Here is a 22,003-nt window from a genome sequence, read left to right on the forward strand (position 1 = left end):
TAATAAGAATATAGTCTGTAATCGGTTAGACTTTAAATTTGGGTTATGAAACGCCGCCAGTCGCCATTTTGGCAGCCATATTGTATAGTAATAAACTTGGCGCTATCGTACGCTGTTTTTGTTCCTAACAATTTTTCCAAGTAATGTCTGTTTTCTTGTACAATTGTATGTTTTAATGTGAACTATTGTAGTTGAAGTCGGTGTTTTAGACAATAAATAAGTTACAATGGATCCCGCTAAAATGAAAGTGGTTGATCTGAGATCGGAGCTTGGCGCACTTGGTTTAGATACCAAAGGCAACAAGCCGGCTTTGGTTGAAAGGTTAAAGAAGGCCCTAGAAGCAAAATCTGGAAAAAGTAAGCATTTAAAGTTTTTACTCTGCCTATTAAAGCGTAAGTTTAAATTTGAAAAAACTAATACGAACGTTTTGCTGCACGTGTAAATTGACCCTTCTTCCATATTTTATTTGGTTAGGTAGGAATCTTGGTTGTATTTAATCATTTTACCATGGTGCCTGACAATAACAACAGACGTGTTCAATTTATAATTATATTATGTTGTGTTTTAAGTTTCAATGTGTGAAACATTTGCTATTTACGTTCGGAGTACAATAATTTCGTAAATTTATATTATATACTTTTTTCGCCTCTTAATAAATAACCAAATATAATTAAGGGTCATTGTTAAGTTATATATGTAAAGTTATATATTGTATGAAAGAATATAAAGTACATATTTGTTATAGACATCTTCCTTTATTTTAATTTTAAATTTATCACATAGTACTGTCAGAATATTAACTTAAATAATAATCTTTTATGGCAAGATTCAGAATACACTCAAAAATACAATTTCAAATAACGCTACAAGTGCAAATCAAGCAGGACTGAGACAATGTTTTGACTTAATGCACCTAGCGTCAAGCCAAAAGATTAAGTCATTAAAGAAATTTTCTTAGCTAAATTAACATTTGTGTTAAGTTAGCTTCTGTAGAGCAAATTATTTACACAATCTAAGTATATTTCAACATTTAGTATAAATTGAATGTAATAATGAAAATGACAATATGAATTTACTAATTTGTCATCCAATTTTTTTAAACCATAGTGAAGACTCTTCATATCTGTGCAGTCAAAAAATATTTATAGATACAGATAACAACAGGCATTTAAATTGGTAAACTTTTTAAGACAACATGAAATTAAGGTGCTCAGCCATTAGAATTAAACATATTTAAGCTTTGAGAATTGTTTACTAAATATTTTCAAATTTAAGTCAAGTGGTGGAATTTCTTTAGAATAAAGTATAATAGTGGGGCTGAGTTTTACAAAATAGTAAAACTGTTATCAGTAGTATGTTTATTAAAGTTTGAGTTTCTAATAACTGATAAGAAATGCTTGAAATGGTTTTGTCACAGGTAACTGTAGTTTACGTGTACAAGTTATAAGTTTTTAAAGAATTTAAATACCAATTTCATTGTTTGATTTTTTTGAATGAATGATATAATAAAATAAAAATTCATTGTAAAATAAAAAGCTCAGTTTTATATTAAGATGGACTCTGACCTGAAGATTTTTTTTTTAGATTTACCAGATACATCTATTCTAGACACATCTACAGAGGATGCAGACGAGGTGGTTACACCTCGAAAACCAGCATTGAGGACTACTAGACGTAGTTCTTCATCACGGATTACTGGCAGCACTCCTGCAAAGGTATAAAACATTTTGTAATATTTCTTTTAACTAGACTAACTTAAACTAGCTGTTAACTGGTATTATTATAATTAAATTCATGATACTTGACAATTTTGTGATAGAAGTATTTTGATACTCTAATATCTTTTAAACAAGAATGATTTATCACTTTTTTTATTTTTGATCTGCTCCTGTTGACCATATTGCCAACTTGTCTATCTACAACAAAAATACCTTTTTTACATAAGGCTTGTGAATAATAAATTCCAACAAACAAAGAATCAAACAATCTCTACAGAATTATCAACAGAACAAGTATTGATTTACAGTCTCCATAGATTAGTTGGTATCATATAGAATTGATAACTTTAAAGAGATTTCATTCATATGGAAATTGTAAATTTGAAATTGTATTTGTTAAAAATTGCTTGAAAAGTTCATGAAAAATTGCTTAGGTTGCAAGACAAGAGCCACCTGAAGTTATACCAGAAAAAGTAGAAAAAGAGGCATCACCTCCACCTAAAGAAAGTCCTCCGCCAGCAAAACCGATAGCTAAATCTCCTGAACCAGAGGAACAACCTAAACCAGAGACTATGGAACAGGATGACAAGTAAGACATATGAGTGTTATTTAATATACTATCTTATATTATAAAAAAAAACTACATTTGGTGGTGGTGACTAAAATTATTTAAATTCTACTTATTCAGATTCAAGTTAAGGTTTAGAGAAGTATGACCTTAATTTAATAAGTCAAAATTTATTTGCTTAACATTAGGTTTCCAGAAAAAGTATGTAATTATTAAAAGAAACAAATGTTTTAATGCCACAGGATAGCCATTGTATAGATGTGCAATTGTCAATAAATACAAATTCCTCATTGTATAACTAAGTTTACACCACAAACGTGAATTTCAGTGTAATTATTATAATTATTTGTTTTAGATGCACAGTATAAATGAATATTTAATCTAAAATGAGTTTGTATTTGCAGCAGTCAATCATCTGCTCCATCGAAGAAAGAAGATTCGGAACCAGGTAAATTTCTTAATAGTGTCACTGTCACTTTAAGCATATACACACATACCTTATAACAAATGCTCGATTTGGAAAGTGGTGGGGAGCACATTAGATCACTTGTCAAATCTTTTTGTGTGTAGTCAAATCATACCCTAATTTTATTATCAATCCTACTGCTACTGCTAATTCAAATGATTCAATTCCCACCACTATTGCCCCAATATCGCTTATTTCAGGGATTTTTCTTTGCTTTGCTTACATTGCTTCTTATGGTAGCTTCCATTGAATCTATTTTTATCTTTGTGTTGAATGTGAAGCTTTCAATATTTTTTTCATAATTGAAATATTAAAGAATTATAACATATCTTAATCTTCCTTCAGCTGAATCTATGGATGTTGATCAGAAAGAAGAACCTAAAATTGATGATCATAAAGGTGTTGGTGATGGCGATAAGGATGAAAGTGCTAAACAGAATCAAGCAGAAAATGAAGACAGAAAAGATGAGGATAAAATAGATACGGATAGAATAGATGAGGACAGTAAAGATAAGGATAGAAGAGATGATGATAGAGAAGTTAAGGGTAGAAGAGATAATGATACAGAAGATAAGGGTAGGAGAGATGATGACAGAGAAGTCAAGGGTAGAAGAGATGATGACAAAGAAGTTAAGGGGAGAAGAGATGATGACAAAGAAGTTAAGGGGAGAAGAGATGATGACAAAGAAGTTAAGGGGAGAAGAGATGATGACAGAGAAGCTAAGGGGAGAAGAGATGATGACAGAGAAGCTAAGAATAGAAGAGATCATGATAGAGAAGATAAGGGTAGGAGAGATGATGACAGAGGAGATAAGGTTAGAGAAGATTCGGATAGAAGAGATGAAGATAGAAGAGACGAGGTAATATTATAGTTACAATTACATTGTATTACTTCGAGTTAACTAATATTTTTTTAGAAATCAAAACTAAAACCTAATAGAGGAGTTCTAAAAACTTAAAATTATATTTGTAGAGACGAGAAATGGAGTTAACTGAAGAAGAAGAATGGGACTTGCTCAATGAGAAGCTGATCATCAAGGAGAAAGAACGAATTGAGCGTGAGAAGAAACAGGAAGAGGAAGATGCGAAGAGATTTGAGGAGCTGAGTGAGGTAATATAAATTCTGTTTTTTTTTTGTCAGTGTTTTTAGTGCTAGTTAATGTTTATATGGGATTATTCCACTTATTGTTTATTGTTTTTTTAATTTATCTAAACTAGTTCTCTACAACCTATCTAAACAAACAGATATTATAAAAATATTTTGTGAAGATTTTACATAAACTCCTATACCGTCAAACTTGAACAAAGGAACTGTCTGTGCACATGTGTACCTCTTTTATAATCTATTCTATTACTATTATTAATACTACTCCGACCCGACCATCCCACTTTCAGGCAGTCATTCGAATCAATTTGAAAACAACCAAACAAGTCAAATGATTAACTATGCACATGCGTACTTGTACCAATATTCTTAAGAATGTTTCTTAAAATGCTTAGAATTTCATTAAGTAAATATTAGAAGCTAGCAATTTCTTAAAGACCTTGTAGTCCATACATTATTAAAGTGAAACTTTTTGGTCTGTGTGGCGCATGTCGCGTGACGGTTGGCCGCGGAGTAGGGATAAAGCGAAAGGCGCTCGTCATAGCAACCAAGGCCAATATGGCGGCGCACATAGTTCGCAGCAGCTGACCGTGTAGTGTAGACTATTATTCATTTGTGCCAGTGCTCCACGCTATTTTAATATGTGTATATTATCTAAATAATTGTTAATTATTATATATGTTACTCACTCTCACTCTCTCTATACTCTCTAAGACACAGAATTCAATAAAAATATTAGTTGGAGACTTAGTCTACTTTTATTAGTCCCATTATCATTCCAATTTTCCAAGTATAAAATTAAGATTGATAAAGCGATTTTATACCCTTAATGGAATGTTATTCCCAAAAAAAATTACTTAAATGTCTATAATGAGAAAAAAAGTATCACATTTACCGTGTTTTCATAAAACCACACAACATTTTTATTTGTTACTTTTAATGATTAGACTAGTCAAAATTGACGAATTTCAATTACAATATAATATTTTTAGGACCCGATAAAACTCCAGCGTTTGAAACGAAAATTTGAAAGAAAAGCACGCTGGAGCAACTACTATAGAACGATTGAAGCTACCAATGACATACTGACGCCACCCGTTGAGGTATTTATTAATGTATATATTATGTATTTATTAAACTGTCAAAAATAAAAAATCATTTATTCATGTAGGTAACATAATATACACTTGAATGTCAAAAAAAGAAATACACATTAAATGCTTCTAATTTTACATTTACTGCCAGTTCTCAAATCTAGGGCGTGGATTGGAAGAGAAGAACTGGCAATAAACTTTCTGCCACTCAAAAATCACCTGTAGTTGTTATAAGATTTTAGACCGAAATATTTGTTGTTTTGATAGTTTTTGGAGTATATAATTTCTTATTGTTTTATGAATAAATCAGGTTTTGTTCCTGAAGTGATGGGTCCAAAATATATTCTCTTTAATAATAGGAGTTTGTGAATCTCGGTTTGAAATAAATTTTCCTTTAGTTTTTGTAATATGCACAATGAGGTTTCTCAAAGATCTTCTTGTTTTGTGTTCCAGCCTGTTCCTATGCTGCAAAAGAAGGAAGTAGAGGAGCCTGAAAAACCAGTTGAACCTGAACTCAACGATAATAAAGTTACCCTATCTTGGTGTAAGTTGAGCTTTTGAAATATGTTTTATATGTATATTATTTTATAATACCTTTTTAATTCCCAAGTTTATGTAACGAGGCGAATAAGATAAGAAAAAAAATTATTTATTAATTAATCGAGGTCCCTATACCAAATTTTTTTTTTTTTAAATTGGGTAACTAGATAAATTGGTAACTACGAGCGTAAAGACATCACTGTTTATTCATATTGTAATTATAAAATGAAAAAATATCAACATAAACAAAAAATATATAAAAAAACTTGCTAAAATTACTTTACTACCGTCTAGGAACGTCCGCACAGCACGACGACTCAATGCAATGTGTCGTTCGCTTAACCTTGCCTTATATAAGTTCGGCAGTCCTACCCTCCTTTATAATTTTTGTCGTTTCGCACAGATGACAGCGACCTTAACCAATACATGGATCTGCCTGAGCTGAACTCGGTGGTGGCGTTGAGCGAAGGCGCGTTCGCCTACGCATGGGCAGGCGTACGCGCCACTCACGGAGTACAGGACCAACGTGTCTGCTTCGAGGTAAATATGACATAGGAAGCAAGATCTAACTCCCAAAGTGATTTTTTGGAAAATATTAAAACTAAATAACATATCGCGCTGCCCGGACATACAATGACCACTATTTAGGCCTTGACTTGTTTAGGTTTTCGCGGAATGTGGTTAAAACATGTATTAAGAATATACATAGCGCAAAATCATCTACATCATAAGCTCGCCCCACATACATACCCACACATTTACACCATTACACAACACATCCAATTTAGGCTTAATTAATTAAATTTAATCACAGTTAATTGTATTAAATAGTTTGTTCGTTCCCTTTTATAAATCTTTATGTTATATAATGTATCATGTATTCCATCTGTGGCTATATTCTCAGTGTATTTGTTTGCTATTGTATATAATTTATGTTAGCTGTAGGAGTACAAAATAAATAAATAAATAAACATAACACAAAATTATTCTATACAATTGGTTTTATGTTTGGAAATGTTATTTAATATAATTTTCCTAGGTACGTGTTGGTTCAGTGGTGACTACCAACGAGGTGGCAGACAAGGAGACAATGCCTATTAACGGGTTGAGAATTGGCTGGTCGACTGATGACTCCAATTTACATCTCGGTTAGTATTTTTTTAATAGAACAAACAAACGGGCAGAAGGCTCACCTGATGTTAAGTGATATCTAATATATTAAATTCTCGTGTCGCGGTGTTTGTAGTTAAACTCCTCGGAAACGGCTTGACCGATTCTCATGAAATTTTGTGTGCATATTGGGTATGTCTGAGAAGCGGACAACATCTATTTTTCATCCCCCTAAATGTTAAGGGTAATCAACACCTAATATTTTTTAATTTTTAAATATTTTTTTATGATATAGCATGAAAGAAACATCCAACCCCTAATTTTCACCCCTGTAAGATCTACCCCTATTTTTTATTATAAATGATATACTTGGTATAACGACGTTTGCCGGGTCAGATAGTAGTATATATAAATATTCATCTATACCAAACATACACATAAACAACCAAACATTTTTATTTATTCAAACTCAATATTTCTTTAAGCAAAACTTTATATACTATATTTTAATAAATTGAATTAATCGTACTATATTTTGTGTATTATGTAAGGACTATAAATATTTTTTTAATGGATACTTATAACAATAAAAATAGTCCAACTGTATTGTTCAAACTAAATCTCATCTATCTTATTTCATCACAGTGTAAACACAATTTCTGAGTATAAGACGAAAAAAACTAATTAACTAAATTTACACTTCATTTCTCTCCGATAACTTAATCCTACGCCCTTGATTTGAGAACTGGCAGTAAATATAAAATTAGATTCATTTAATATTTCTTTTTTTTTGACGTTCATAAGTGTACATTACCTATATGAATAAATAAATGTTGACTTTGACTTTCCTATTAAGACAAGCAAAATTATACCATCTTATTATAGAAACAGGTCCTAAATATTAAATATGTTGAAAATATGAACATACATTCAAAAAACTTACTAAAATGCGTACAAATTAAAGGAACATTTCTACAACAATGAAATTAACGTTTCATAACTAGGAAATCCTAGTAGGAATCCTGTGTAACCCAACATCTGTCCAAAAACGGAGGGTTCAAACGCACACTTCGGGGTTGTAACGCAGCTTAATGTTCCAGGTGATGGCGAATTCAGTTATGGCTACGAAAGTACCGGTCGGGCTTTTAACGCCGGCGAATTTAAGGAGTATGGGAAAACCTTCACCGAAAAGGACATCATTGGAGCCTATGTCGTAAGTTATTCTTTGTAATAATTACTCGTATATTTTTTTGCAAAAGACATTTGTATTGTATATATGAATAGAAATGTGTAGGCAAACATACATACAAAGTATTGTTCTTAGATAGATCATGATTTTTTATTGTACACTCGGTTCGGTAAATTTAATTTATTTTATAGAATTGTGCGTTTAAAACAATATTGAGTAAATATATCTAAGTAAATGTACCTAAAAATCCAGCCAGGATATCTTAGTTCCCCAAATTTGGGGAAAATACTCCCAAGTTGGCATCACTGTTCAATGATCGATCGAACGCGCTAGTCAATACTGATATACATATTTATTCATTGAGAATTGACATTCATCGTCACACATCACATCACACGTCATTTTCTTTAGGAAATTATTTCTGAGACATTTTTTAATACTATTTTGAATTAGTTGCTGTACAATATACTTATATTTGTAACAATATTTTTAATTAAAATTTTATAATATGAAAAACTAATATTAATATATTTTTCCGCCTGTGTTTTATTTTTAAGTGTTGCCTGTAATATGTAGCACTTTTTAAAGCGCAGGTAAATAAATAATTTGTATTTACTCTCATTTATTTTGTAATAACTGAGATCGCAAGCAAATTAACAGTATTTTTATTATATAAATTTTTGCTTTTTTGTTTTATGATTTAAATTCGCCTTTATTTTATTAGTGTATTCTGGACTCACAAATCCTTAACGATATTATGATATTTATAATGAATTATTTAAATCTAAACAAAATTTGGTTGGAGACACATTTCGGGTTCAATTTCTTAATCTTATCATTGATTACTAATTTGTAATGAAATGCCCGATTAGGTAATGTCGGATTTGAGGAAGTAGAGATATCTTTGGTGTATATGCATTAATACAATTAAATTATTTTATTGTATTACGTAAAAATTAACGGCTTAGCGCAAGTAATAGGTACATTCTGTGAAAGGAATCCGCTATGGGATATTCTATTTTGTTATAAATCACAATCCATTTTTATCTTTTTTAATTGGTTTATTCTTCACAAACAGTAATTAATTTATATTCTTATAGAAACGCTGAAGGAAAAAAAAATTCACTCGGCTTAAAAGTCTGTTCTGAGTGACGTCTGTTTTTCTTCTTTTAGTGTCCTATATGTGTTGCCACATACATCAAAATCTTATATAAAATACTACACAATATAATATGTACATTTTAGTGCGTATTGACGATACGCTTCACAGCTTTGTTTAAAAAAATGTGGGCACAAAAAAACGACACTGACAATAGAAAAACTAAAATATTGACCATAGCTAACTTCAGGGTGTCGGATTTTTGTGAAGGTGTGCGCGCTTCTAAAAATTTACTCTCATAATTTTTCCCAAACGCCAAAATAAGTATAACTTCAAAATTAAGTTTGTGTGTTTATTTGTATTTTAGGATCTCCAATCAAACCCATGTAAGATATTCTATACTTTGAACGGCGTAGAGCTCGGCAATGCGTTTGAGTTCGACAAGGAAAAGTTGGGCGGTAGAGCGCTTTACCCGCACGTGCTCACTAAGAACATGTGCTATAAAGTCAATATGGGATATGAAAGGTGAAAAAATTCATGATTTTTTATGTTTGTTATGCAAAGAAAAGTCAAATAATACAACTTGTATACCGTAAAAGTATTTTATTTTTTACAATCTGAATCTATTATAACAAAAAAGTCTAAACCATTTTTTTTTTTCAGATATAACCTTCTTACTCGTACTAAAATAGTGCGCAAACGCATCGAGATACCGATTGCTGAGATATTAGAAGAAAGGAGAAAAAAGGAGGAAGAAATCAAGAAGAAGAAGGAAGAGCAAATTAAAAAGAGACAGGAAAGGCAAAGGAAGAGGCGAGAGGTATGTTTTATCTTTAATTTTGTTTGTTAAACGATGTTTAAATAATATATTTGTATACGAATAAAATATAATCATTTAAATCAGGAAAGAGAGAAAACAGATCGCGAGAAAAAAGAGAAAGAGGCGTCTGAAAAGAAAGATGAAGAAGAGAAACCTGATGTAGCGATGGAAACAGATGCGGATGGAAAAGAGATGGAGGAAGAAAAGAAAGAAGAGACCAAGGATGAGTCTATGGTAAGTTTGAAATGTATTTTATTTTGCTACTAACAAACATACACTTTTTATCGGAATAAAACGCGTTATATCATCAATATTGTCTTGAAGTTGATTAAAATTTAGTATTATTATTATTTGAGAGAAAATCTATGTTTTACCCTGTTTTTATGTAAAATAGTTGTGTATTTTTTGTGCTCAACGCAATAAGACAGGCAAATTAATATTTTGTATTTACTCTCGTGCGTTATGTAACGTTTGAGATCGCAAGCAGAATAACATTTTTTTAGCCACCATTAATGAATAGTTTCACACCATTAGTTTATAGAGTACCAGTATTTAAAAGTTATCTGCAGATTCTCTTTCCTGAATCTTATGAGGTTGAAAGAGTAAAATGAAAAAACCAGTTGCGCAGAGAGTTTCTGTGTCTGGTTATGATCACTTGTCAATCTTAGATCGATTTTTTGGGTCAAAAGGCCACGGCAAAGTCGGGTTCCTCACGATTAGTCCACCATTCGAGCGAATGTTAAATTGCGTACATAGTCAGAATGTCTATTGGTGCAGAGCCAGGAATCGAACCTGGCGCACGTTGAAGCCACTAAGCCAACACTGTTTTTTTTTAATTAAAAAAGGAAAATGGGATAAAATTCATCTGCGTTATTTTTCGAATTGTCCTTCAGATTTTAAGGTCGATAAACCGACCGGTTTCAAATTTCAACAAAAATTACAAGTACTTAAATAGATTTACTGTCCCGCTGTTTTATCCTGAAGGATGCTTTAATTAATATTATTTGAAATTTTGACTGAGCTTAGGCCTTAGTTAAAACGTTGTTTTTCGTATCGATGTTATTGTAGGAATTTACTGAACTTTTGTTCTTAACAGGAGAATGGTGATAGATCCGAAGAAGCACCAGTAGAAGTGAAAACAGAGCCCAAAGATGACGCCAATGACGGGGAGAGTAAAGAGGAATCAGGTTAGTTTTTGTCGCTTATAAATGCCTAGTTATTTTTAATAATGTTTAAATAAAAACACCATTTTTTATATCAGGTGAAGCCGAAGAGATTTCAGAAGAGCAAGCGTTGGCTGGTGGCACTTTGGACAAGAGAGTCAAGTTTGTCTTTAGGTAGGCCAATTAACTCTATTTTTCTATTTTTTTTATCTCATTTAATCCATTGTTTTTATTTATTATGTTATGTTTATTATATTATTAATTCAAATTCAAAAATCAATGTATTCATGTAGGTAACATAATGTACACTTATGAACGTCAAAAAAGAAATACACATTAAATGCTTCTAATTTTACATTTACTGCCAGTTCTTAAATCAATGGCGTAGAAGTGATTGAAGAGATTTGATGAAGAGATTCAATTAATTGATTCGATTAATATATCCTCAGATGTAAATTAAGAATTGTGGTCTAAGATCCGGCTGCAGGATTAGTGCGCTCATCGGTTATTTGCTAAAAACTAAATTTTTATGTATATTTTTAATTAGGAGAATGTATATCTACCAAGTTGCCTATCAAAATTTGGCCGCTTCCATTTTTAATGAAAATAATTAGTAATTTTGGAAAAACATTTTGTTCACTACATGACGGCAATTTACATAAAGATTTCTAAAAAAATCATGGGGTGGATTGATCACCTGGCCGCAATTTTCGCCAGGTGTAAACAGGTATGATTTCGATTTATTTATACGTTCATAACTTACATTTATAAATTCTATATCAAATTGAAGTTATTTTTTTTCTATTCTCTATCGTATATAGGTGTATCGTTAAATCTGGCCGCAAATAAGAGTTACCTGCTGTTAAAGATGATAAATATTTAAGGTAGACGAGGATAGTTGACGCTTTAAAGGCATTGTGCATGCGTCGAATGTTAGTGTAATAGTACTAGTGGCCAAATTTTGATAGGCAAATTGGTAGATATATTCTCCTAAATAAAAATATACATAAAAATTTAGTTTTTAGCAAATAAACGATGAGCGCACTGATCTTGTACTCTGTGTGCGACAGTGTAAAGAAATATTTCTGTACAGACACACAGTTGAAGAAGAACTAGACGGCGCAGAAGCCTGCCTGGTCCCTGGCTACGTTCTCATCGCTCAAGCGGATCTCGTAGAGGGACCCAGACGCCCAGAATCCATCGCGGAATGTGAGGTAACTATACACATACAGACACACACATGACTACACTATTTCAGATTCTGGAATCTAGAATTTGATTCATACGAAGCGAAAAGAAGTTAAAACCATATATTGCCATTTAAAAATAAGCGAAAAAATATTTTATATTCAATTATATTTAATGTCGTTGTATCAATGTTCGATAAAATGTACACGTGTCAGCCATCATTTTCAAGGCTATATTGGTAAAAAAATACAAGAATTTATTTGCTTTACTTCTCTAATACTCTGTTTTCTAAACACAACTCCGATAACTACAGATTAAGGTACTTAGTTAAATTTTTAATTTAACATCTGGTACATTGTACTCTGCTTTACACACAAAATGGAGTAAGGAAGTTATAAAAAGACGCATAATTGTGTCCAAATAAAATGGCAAGAAAATGTCATAATCTCCAGCTTCCGTGTATTTCTTAGCTTTATATAGTTGTATTGAGTAAGTAAAAGTGCCAACAGACACTTTAAAGTGTCATTTAATACAGGCGATAAAAAGGATTGTATACAGGGATGAATTAAAACCGCAAGATAATCGACATTCTACAGGATTTTTTCACCTAACGGTGAGGGATGTACGAGGGATCAGACAGAATCGGATTTTGTTCATATAAATATATGTTTAAACAATAATATGTATATAAAACTCCTACTAGGCCGGCTAGCTGCCCCCTGTACTCGTTGACGGGCGGACGACGTTACTTCGCGCCGTAAAAGGTACGATTTTGAAAAGCAATACAAAACTATGGATTTTTTCCCAAATGCCATTGAAGCGCCTATGTGTTTGCAGGATTGGGTCATTGCGATAATTGTGTTTTTCAATGAGTACACGTGAGTTTAATGGGGGCTTCGAGTGTACCAGTTGTCGGGCTGAATCAAGTTTTGGTGGTTTTATGTTGTTGAAGTACATCTTTGACAAGCGTTGTACGTTCTGAAAAGTAGTGCCGAAGTCGCGGGAACTAGCTAGTGTAAACATTTGCTAATCAAATTTATTAGAAATCAATAGTGCTTGTCACAATTTTTGTCGCATTTAAAGACACGGGCGATTGCTAGTTATTTATGTGTCTAAAATTACTTTTCATTGATGTATCAACAACGCAATACTTAATTTTTATTCGTAATAAATTTACTTAAACACACGATTTTATTTAGATCTGGGAGCCTACATATCGAGATGTCTTGATTCGGTTACTTTTGGTGGAAATAATATTTTTATTGTCACGATAGAGAAAGAGAAAAAACTTAAGAATTGGTTAAAGATACTGAAAATATTGACTAGGTCAGTTTGCGATAAACAGAGGTGATATAACACTAGTACAAGAAGTGTCAAAATGGTTAATAAATCTCTTATATTAGAACACAGTTTTCAGACATTTTGAGTTCGAGACTCAAATGAAGATGCATGACTCTAGAAGAAGATTTTACGATTAACTGGATGGAGAAGTTGCTTGATGTAATAAATACAAAGACGAGCCTAAGTTATATACACTACTAAACAAACTTATTACAAAATACATTAATATTCATTATTAACGAGATCAATATATCAGGTTATCCTAATGGTGGGCATGCCCGGCTCCGGCAAGACCTATTGGGCCAGGAAACACTGTGAAGAGAACCCGGACAAGAGATACAACATCCTCTCCACCGGAACTCTCTTCGATAAGATGAAGGTATGTTCGATTACATCTAAAACACTACAGACACACGCATCAAAAAATCTTTTCATTTGATGACTTTAAAATATTCGGATATCGGGATTTTGGATTGAATGTTTTTTGTGTATTGAATATTCAAAGTTTAATTCTTGTTTTGTACGGCGAATTTATTCTATCAAATGTGCAGTTCCGGTATTCAAATATTTCAGAGTACAATATTTATAGTCTACCACAAGCAACACAAACTAATATCCCTCTCTTTCAGCATCAGGTTAGATGAACAAAGATTCGTTGAGTCACGCAACCTATACTAATGTGCGTCTGTGTTTTCAACAGGGTGCAATATCTGCATATAAAAACAAAATTGTTATTTAAAACTCGTTGATCGTTAGCGGTCCTTATAAATGATACCAGAACCAGGAAGAGGTAGTACTCGTGTCGAGCCAACATGGATCACCTGGTATCGTTATATTTTATCAATGCCTTAGCATGTAAGAGCTAGCACTTAAGTAGGCTCCCGAGTTTCGTATCAGGGACTGTAAGGATGTGTCGTACTCAGGTGGACTGTAAGCCCTTCCGCACGAGCTACGAAGGTCGCTGGGACGCCATGGTGTCCAAGTGCGCCAAATGCGTGCTTAAGTTGTTGGAGATGGCGAAGGGCCGTCGCCGAAACTTTATCTTGGATCAGGTGAGTCTCGCTCCCGTACTTGACGCGTTTTCTTTTTGGGCAACACTATCAGGACAATTGAGATCGTTCTCCGGTTTATTTTATTATTTGCATTTTAAGATGGCTGGCGATTTACATCGATTTTTACAATGTGATTTAACGTGTGACTAATGTTTTCTATTTAGCGCCGTCTCCTCGTGTCAAGGTACGTCGTATTAGTTAAGTAAACGGGCGGAAAGCAGATCTCTATTGAGCTTGTTATAGGCTGCCCGGTGAACATGTGTATAATGGTGAAATGTTTGTTCCACATTACGGCGGTATATTTGTTAGACGAACGTATACCCGTCGGCCCAACGTCGCAAGTTGAGGGAATTCGAGGGTTATAGAAGAGTCGCGGTGGTGATCGTCCCCGAAGCCTCTGTCCTCGCGGAGAGACAGGCCTCCAGAGAAACCGCGGACGGCAAGGAGGTGCCCGATCCTGCCGTCATCGACATGAAAGGTTCGAACGAACGAACGATTATTATGACCGAGCGCTTCCCGACTCAGCCGTTCGGCACGAAATTGTGTTGCACTCTTTAATTTAAATTCCCCCTAATTAACGCTGTCAAGTCTCGAAATTTTCGCGCCGAACGGTCTCCTGCAACCCAAACGCGTCGGAAATTATATTGTTGTCGTCTTTCCAGCGAACTTCACGTTGCCCGAGAAGGGCACGTTCGTAGACGACGTCATATATGCGGAGCTGGATGAAGAGGGGGCCAAGAAGGTGATAGAAGAGTACCTCAAGGAGGCGAAGGCGGCTGGCGTCGTCAAGGAGAGAGAAAAGAGAGAGAGATCTGCCGCCCGAGAGACGCAGTCGGCGAGACCGCGGTCAGTCGACAGAAGAAGAGACAGAGACGACAAGAGACGAGACGGTGGACGTGAAAGAAGTAACTATAATGAATTTTATTTTATTTTGTACTTCTGTGACTCTTCTAGCAATTTTTATTTAATGTCAATGCAACAAAATAAACCCGTCTGACTTCGCCATGCTGTGTGACGACGGAAAGCCTTTTGTAAAATAATATAAAAGATTTTGCAGAAAATTCACTTACTAAAACATAAAATTGTAGCAGACCGTTGGAGTAGTGGTGGCAGCCGTTGGGGACCAGGGGCAGGAATGGGAGGAGGACCTCCGGGAGGCATGGGTGGCAGAGGTGGTGGACGATGGGGCCCACCCGGAGGAGGCCCACGCGACAGGAATTGGCCACAACCACGGTATTACACTTTTTTTATTTCAATTTGGAAATTAACTCAAACTCAGAATAACTTTTTTTTTATATAGGTAAACATGTGCACTCATGGACGTCAAAAATATTAAATTAATTGTAAATTTACATTTACTACCAGTTCGCAAGTCGCAAGAGCGGGCAAGAAGAACTGGCAAGAGCTTTCCACTACTCTTTTTAATCGCTAAGTTTTGAATTGTGAATGTTCAATTTTCACTTAATATGTTCTTGTCATGTCAAACACCCTTTAACACTCACTAACACACGCATGCGTACCCTTCCCCACTATCACACACACTCACATACACAATCCCTTACAAACTACCTTTTTGTTATGTATATGCTATGGAATGGAAGCCTGGTTATCCATATTACAGGTTCATACCTAGTTTGGAAACCAGTCTCCCAATACTGTTACTATATTAAGAATTATTATTGTAATAATAATAATAAATAAATTATTATTATTATTATTATAATTATATTAACTGAGCTTTTCCTGTATTCTATATTCAGTGTTGCTTTTAATAAGTTATCACAGGCTGAAGAACAGGTATATTATTTATTTGTATTTACTCTCATTTATTTTGTGATAATTGAGATCGCAAACAAATGTACATTTTTTATTGAACTTCTGAATTAGGATTGTACTTACGGTGCATGAACATCTTAAATATATTCGTCCCCTGAATCTATAATAATCATTTTATGACGTACTGCTTTTATTCCAGAAACGACTTTGGTCGCGAACGTGAATTCCGCGGTCGAGGCCCGGGGGGCCCACCGGGGCCGATGGGTGGAATGGGTCATATGGGTCCAGGTGGTCCCCGCCAGGACCGTGGGCCCCGCGGTCCAATGGATCGAGGCTTTGGGCGGGATCGCTCCCAGAACAACAGACCGCCCCCGAACCAACAGGACAAGAGACCTGGCCCCGGTGGTCCCGGCGGACCCGGAGCACTCGTCGGACCTGCTGGCCCTCCTGGCCCCGGACCTGGTATGTAATAATAGATACTATCGCCATATTCATACGTCTTACTTGACAGATGCCATACAAAATCTAAATAGTAGACTTCGTTTAAAAGCTAAGTGTTTTGGGTAGGGCTAAACAGTATTTCACTGACGCATAACGTATGCAACTCTACAAGGATCAAGTACGATGGCATATTGCTCACATCTCTGGGTTGGTGCTCCCAAATAGCAATCTCTTCCTTTTGACCAAATTCAGCGAAGGGCTAAATTCTCTCTCTCTCTACGCAGAGACATAGCGTCTCTTTGCGTTATCTATAAAGTGTACTACGGTGAGGATTCTAAAGAAATGTTTGGGGTCATCCCTCCTGCCTCGTTTCAACACCATAGTAGCCGTGTGAATTCCTAATTTCACCAACATCACGTTGATAGTTGGAAGTCTTCCACAGCCCGTTTCACAAGGCATTTTCTTTTGCGAAATAGCGAATTGTGGAATTGACTCCGGTTGGATGTCCTTCCTGAGAGATTCGACCGCCAATTGTTCAAAACGGTTTCCTCCAAAATTCGAGCGTACTCCCTCAAAAGCTGGCAACGCACCCACTAAAATGGGTGTTATGGGCTGCGATGACTGCCCTTTTTGGGCGCAAGGTTGTTTGCCCCCCCCCACATATAAAAAAAATAATGTAACTATAACAATAAATTTAAGATGCACACATTTTGTTTCAGTGGGCGCATCTAACAGCGGCCCATCAGGGTCCTGGCAGCGCGGTTCGGCGCCAAACCAGCGAGGGACCAACAGACCTTCGCAGAGTAGACCCAATCCCAACAACCAAAATCAGAAGGTCTGCTACTTTTACTATTACACTGTTTACATGATATACCCCGTAATTAATTAACCAAAGTAAGCTTTCGTCTCTTTCTGTCAAACTGTTTGTACACTGTAACGAAAAGAGATAGATGTGTACATCAGTTAAAACGAGGCAAATATTTTTATTTAATAGGTGGATAAGGGGATAGAATATCTCTTCTTTTTCTATTTTTTTTAATAAATAATATTTCTAGGACTCTGGCAACAATCAAATGGCTAATCAGAATCAGTCACAGAACCAGCAAGCGTGGAATCAGTGGAGCGGGGCTTGGGGTGGTTGGGGCGGAGGCAATTGGGGCAATCAGAACCAAGGTACTTAAAATGCTGTTGGGCAATACTACTTTTATATTTTACTTTCATTTCATTAGTATAGACTCAGTTACGTTTAATTGTTTGAAGTGATAACTTTTTATCGGAGGGTAAACCGCTTCGTTAAGTAACGCGTTACGGCGCCAGTCTAGTTTCTCTTTCTATCATGCATATGTTAGCGGTGAGCAGCTCCTCTCTCACTCTCTCCGTCAGATGCTTTCCTCTCTTTCTAGTCCTCAGTATTTAATATGCGTTAGATATTTACAGCTGACAGTGAGTCCATTACCTTAATCTACCACCACATCATTGTTTTTGAAAAAAATTATGCATTAATATATGTTATATAAATATATGATGAATGGAGCAGAAAATGATCCTCCGAACATCACACTATTAAATGTTCCACTTGGATTTGTTTAAGTTTATCAGTTCTGTTGGGCTTCGCAAGACGCTCAAATTTTTAGGAAGAGAGATAATTTTGTAACATTTAGATTTGAATAACAATAAAATCAAGGGAAATATCTGTAAAGTACAAATAAATGTGTCCCAACATTTTTTTTTTGTAATAGGAAGCAAATGGGCAGGACGCTCACCTGATGTTAAGTAATACCACCGCCCATGGCCACTCAACTTGAATTTAAAGGAAAACGTATTTCATAAATATCTATTTGGTTTATAATTTTTGAGAACCCCGCAGTTATAGGTAGTGATTGTAATACATATTTTATCCAACAGATAAGATACAAGGCTATCATTAAAACATTCAACAACAAAGACATTTAAAGATAAATCCTTTCAGGTTGGGGCAATTGGGGCAACTGGGGCTGGGGCAACAACCAACCGAACAACGCCGGCGGGCAGCAGGGTAACGCGGGCAAGGGCAGCGGCCAAAACAACGCGCAGGGTCAAAACTCGCAATGGGGCGGCTACACGGCCCAGCAGTGGTACCAGTGGCAGCAGTGGCAGCAACAACAGCAGGGCTGGCCGGGGGTAACTAACTGCTTTTTTTTTTCTTTTGCCTCTAACAAACTAACTGCTTTTTTTTCTTTTGGCTCTAACAAACTAACTGCTTTTTTTTGCTTTTGGCTCTAACAAACTAACTGCTTTTTCTTTTTTTTCTTTTGGCTGTAACAAACTAACTGCTTTTTTTTTTCTTTTGGCTCTAACAAACTAACTGCTTTTTCTTTTTTTTCTTTTGGCTCTAACAAACTAACTGCTTTTTTTTTTCTTTTGGCTCTAACAAACTAACTGCTTTTTTTTTCTTTTGGCTCTAACAAACTAACGGCTTTTTCTTTTTTTTCTTTTGGCTCTAACAAACTAACTGCCTTTTTTTTCTTTTGGCTCTAACAAACTAACTGCTTTTTTTTTCTTTTGGCTCTAACAAACTAACTGCTTTTTTTTTCTTTTGGCTCTAACAAACTAACGGCTTTTTCTTTTTTTTCTTTTGGCTCTAACAAACTAACTCCTTTTTTTTTCTTTTGGCTCTAACAAACTAAGTGCTTAGTTAACAATTGTTTTTAAAAATAAAAAAAACAAAGGAGGTTTTACTGCCACGTAAAATTATTTTCTATACTTTCCTGAGTATATGCAATATTGTTGATTGTTTATTGGGCGAGATAACATATTGCTTATAAAAATATAACTTTTCTTGGCCGGTGGCTGAAATTGATCTACTACCGTCGCCATTGAAATGTCAGCGACGCAAACGGGCTAGTATGTGGCACTGTTCTTATATAAAATGGGATGTCAGTTTGCATTATAAAAGTAAACTAATTATAATATGAAAAGCACCTAAATTTAGAAACAAGTTTAGTGGCAAAAATATTTGAAAATAACACTTTTTTATGCCAAGGACAACTAAAGTGAGTAGAGGGACGAGGACTATATATATATACATACATAAATATATATATTTAAGAGTCAAGACGGCCCTTTTATTTTAAATTAAAAGCCTTATTTATTTCCATGCAGCAATACAACACTGGTGGACAGACAGGCTCAGGTGGCAATCAGCAAGGTGCAACGGCGGCTGATCAAGCGCAGGCGTGGGCACAATATTACCAGGTAAAAATATATTAATGTAAAAATATTACCAGGTAAAAATATTACCAGGTTAAAAAAACTAAATTTTAAAGACAAATTGCAGATTACCGATGATTGCTAAAATAGTCTCTCTTATTTCGATGTGACCTGTTTGCGGAAAAATTCTGGACAAACATACATACAAATTTTGTATATGTACCATAGAAAGCGTAAATAGATAGTCATACTATTATTATCTTATTTCAACCATAAGAAAAATAATCCGTAGATGTGTCTACGGATATATAGATATATAGATCTAATTGATGATTTTTTCAGAATTATGGCGCGGGTAACGCAGCGGGCAACAACACAAACGCGACGGGGGCGATTGACAATAAAAAGTAGATTTATTTTAATGAGACGTTTACGTACCTAAAACAGGCAGACGACGCATGATTGAATCAATTTAAATGAGATTTCTCAGTTTTATGCACGGCACATAGATTTAAATATTGTCTGTCTGTCATTCAGAATTTCTCACGTGTTTTGCTTTTTTGTTATTCACAAATAGTAGTTTTAAACAGAAACTCCACATTTATCTGTAAACACTTGTTTATGGATTTTTGAATATTTGTTGTGTAAATATTTTTGTCTCCAAAATACTAATAAATAAAAAATAAATACTGCATATTACTTTTAGCGTATTTAAATTTTTGCATTTTGGTTTCATAGGTCCCAAAATCGTGATAATATTAGACAATGATTTTATCTACTGAAATTGTCTATGAAATAGATTAGAAAGGTCAAAAGTGCCTTTGACGTATTGTTCTGCAATAAATTGTCTTTGACTCCATTTTGTTTCGCGTTGAATTTGATTTTTCTAATCACATTACTTTCTATTCATACTTTATCTATTAAGCGGAAAGATAGTTTTAACATTCTAGCCTGCGTGGTTACTTTGTAACTACACGATTTTTAACCACGCAATCCCAAGTCTGCTTCACCTGTATCAAAATTTGGTACCAAAGTTTTTGAAGTAGGCAGAAATCATTAAATGTTACAGAATACGATTGCTGGCGCCATGTATTTGATTTTTTGGGTCAAATTCGAATTTATTAATTCAACCAACGTAATAAAATACTTTTTGTATCAATCATCCGACTAAACACGAAATGAAATAGGTTTTTAAGATTCGTATAAAACATTATTTTGTTTTAGTTAACAGAGTTTTATTTCTGAACGTATTCTTCGCTCAGAATCGATATTTAAATATCTCAATTTAAGTTGTATTATTATTTTCAATAAAGTTTTGTTTGGTTTTAGTATGATTGGGGAATTATTCTTCATATTCTAGTTATTAACATGTCAATTTTTGACAGTGACAGGTTTGACAGATTGACAATTGTCTTTTAAAAAAGGAATATGAAGGTGGTGAGAATATGAGTGTAGAAGCCAAAGCTTCACGTGTGTATGTACAAAAGTAGTCTTAAGTTTCTTGTCAACACATTGATGCAATTTGATTAAATTTATTGACAGAAATGTTGTTTTTTTTAATCATCCTCTTCCTTTCCTTAAATCCCTACTTTACGATATCCAATAATGAGAAAGCACTGAGTTTTACAAAAATAAATAAAGCTTGCAGAATCAAACATAAAATATGATTATTCTGGTGCGATGAACTAAAACTTAGTGATTACAGAATTATACTACATAACATACTGAAAATGCATATAATATGTTAGGTCCTTGTGGAAAAAGATTGACACGGTCTATTACCGTGTACTGGACGTTCTTGATTTATAAATTGTTTTGTGTTACATGCTCTTTTTTGTAAGGGGAAAGTTTTTTATTTTTTGAAGTTATGTGAAATGTTTTTGTAACCCAACTTTCAAACGGGTTTGTAAATGCTATCGCTATCAAGTTAGTTTCTTAGATAAATAATTTGCACATCAAACATTGAAATTATAAACATTTAATACAACAATCAAATCAAAAAAATCAACTATCTTTTATAATGTATTTTTATATAATTTATTTTCTTAATACATTGGGTTCTAATCAATTGATTGGATTGAGATCAAGACTTCGAACTGGGCCTTCTAAACGACGGATCCCAACTTGTACGCTTGTGTATCTTT

The 22,003-nt window shown here is 34.2% G+C and overlaps 1 protein-coding gene across 1 annotated transcript; it reads left to right on the forward strand.

The window, feature by feature from the left end:
- Positions 1-62: 62 nt before the first annotated feature.
- Positions 63-21,404, forward strand: LOC111004041 (heterogeneous nuclear ribonucleoprotein U-like protein 1). Its single transcript, XM_022274854.2, has 28 exons — positions 63-356; positions 1,585-1,715; positions 2,153-2,307; positions 2,691-2,734; positions 3,098-3,612; positions 3,726-3,863; positions 4,850-4,960; positions 5,405-5,495; positions 5,895-6,031; positions 6,531-6,639; positions 7,702-7,814; positions 9,257-9,414; positions 9,553-9,709; positions 9,794-9,943; positions 10,806-10,896; positions 10,971-11,046; positions 11,966-12,086; positions 13,658-13,780; positions 14,325-14,453; positions 14,763-14,931; positions 15,116-15,358; positions 15,542-15,686; positions 16,429-16,691; positions 17,390-17,505; positions 17,726-17,843; positions 18,640-18,830; positions 19,812-19,904; positions 20,202-21,404. Exons 1-28 carry the CDS (start codon positions 227-229, stop codon positions 20,268-20,270), a joined length of 4,086 nt encoding a protein of 1,361 aa, XP_022130546.2. The 5' UTR covers positions 63-226; the 3' UTR covers positions 20,271-21,404.
- Positions 21,405-22,003: the final 599 nt, after the last annotated feature.

Source organism: Pieris rapae, chromosome 9 (assembly GCF_905147795.1).
Source record: "Pieris rapae chromosome 9, ilPieRapa1.1, whole genome shotgun sequence".
Lineage (NCBI taxonomy): Eukaryota > Metazoa > Arthropoda > Insecta > Lepidoptera > Pieridae > Pieris > Pieris rapae.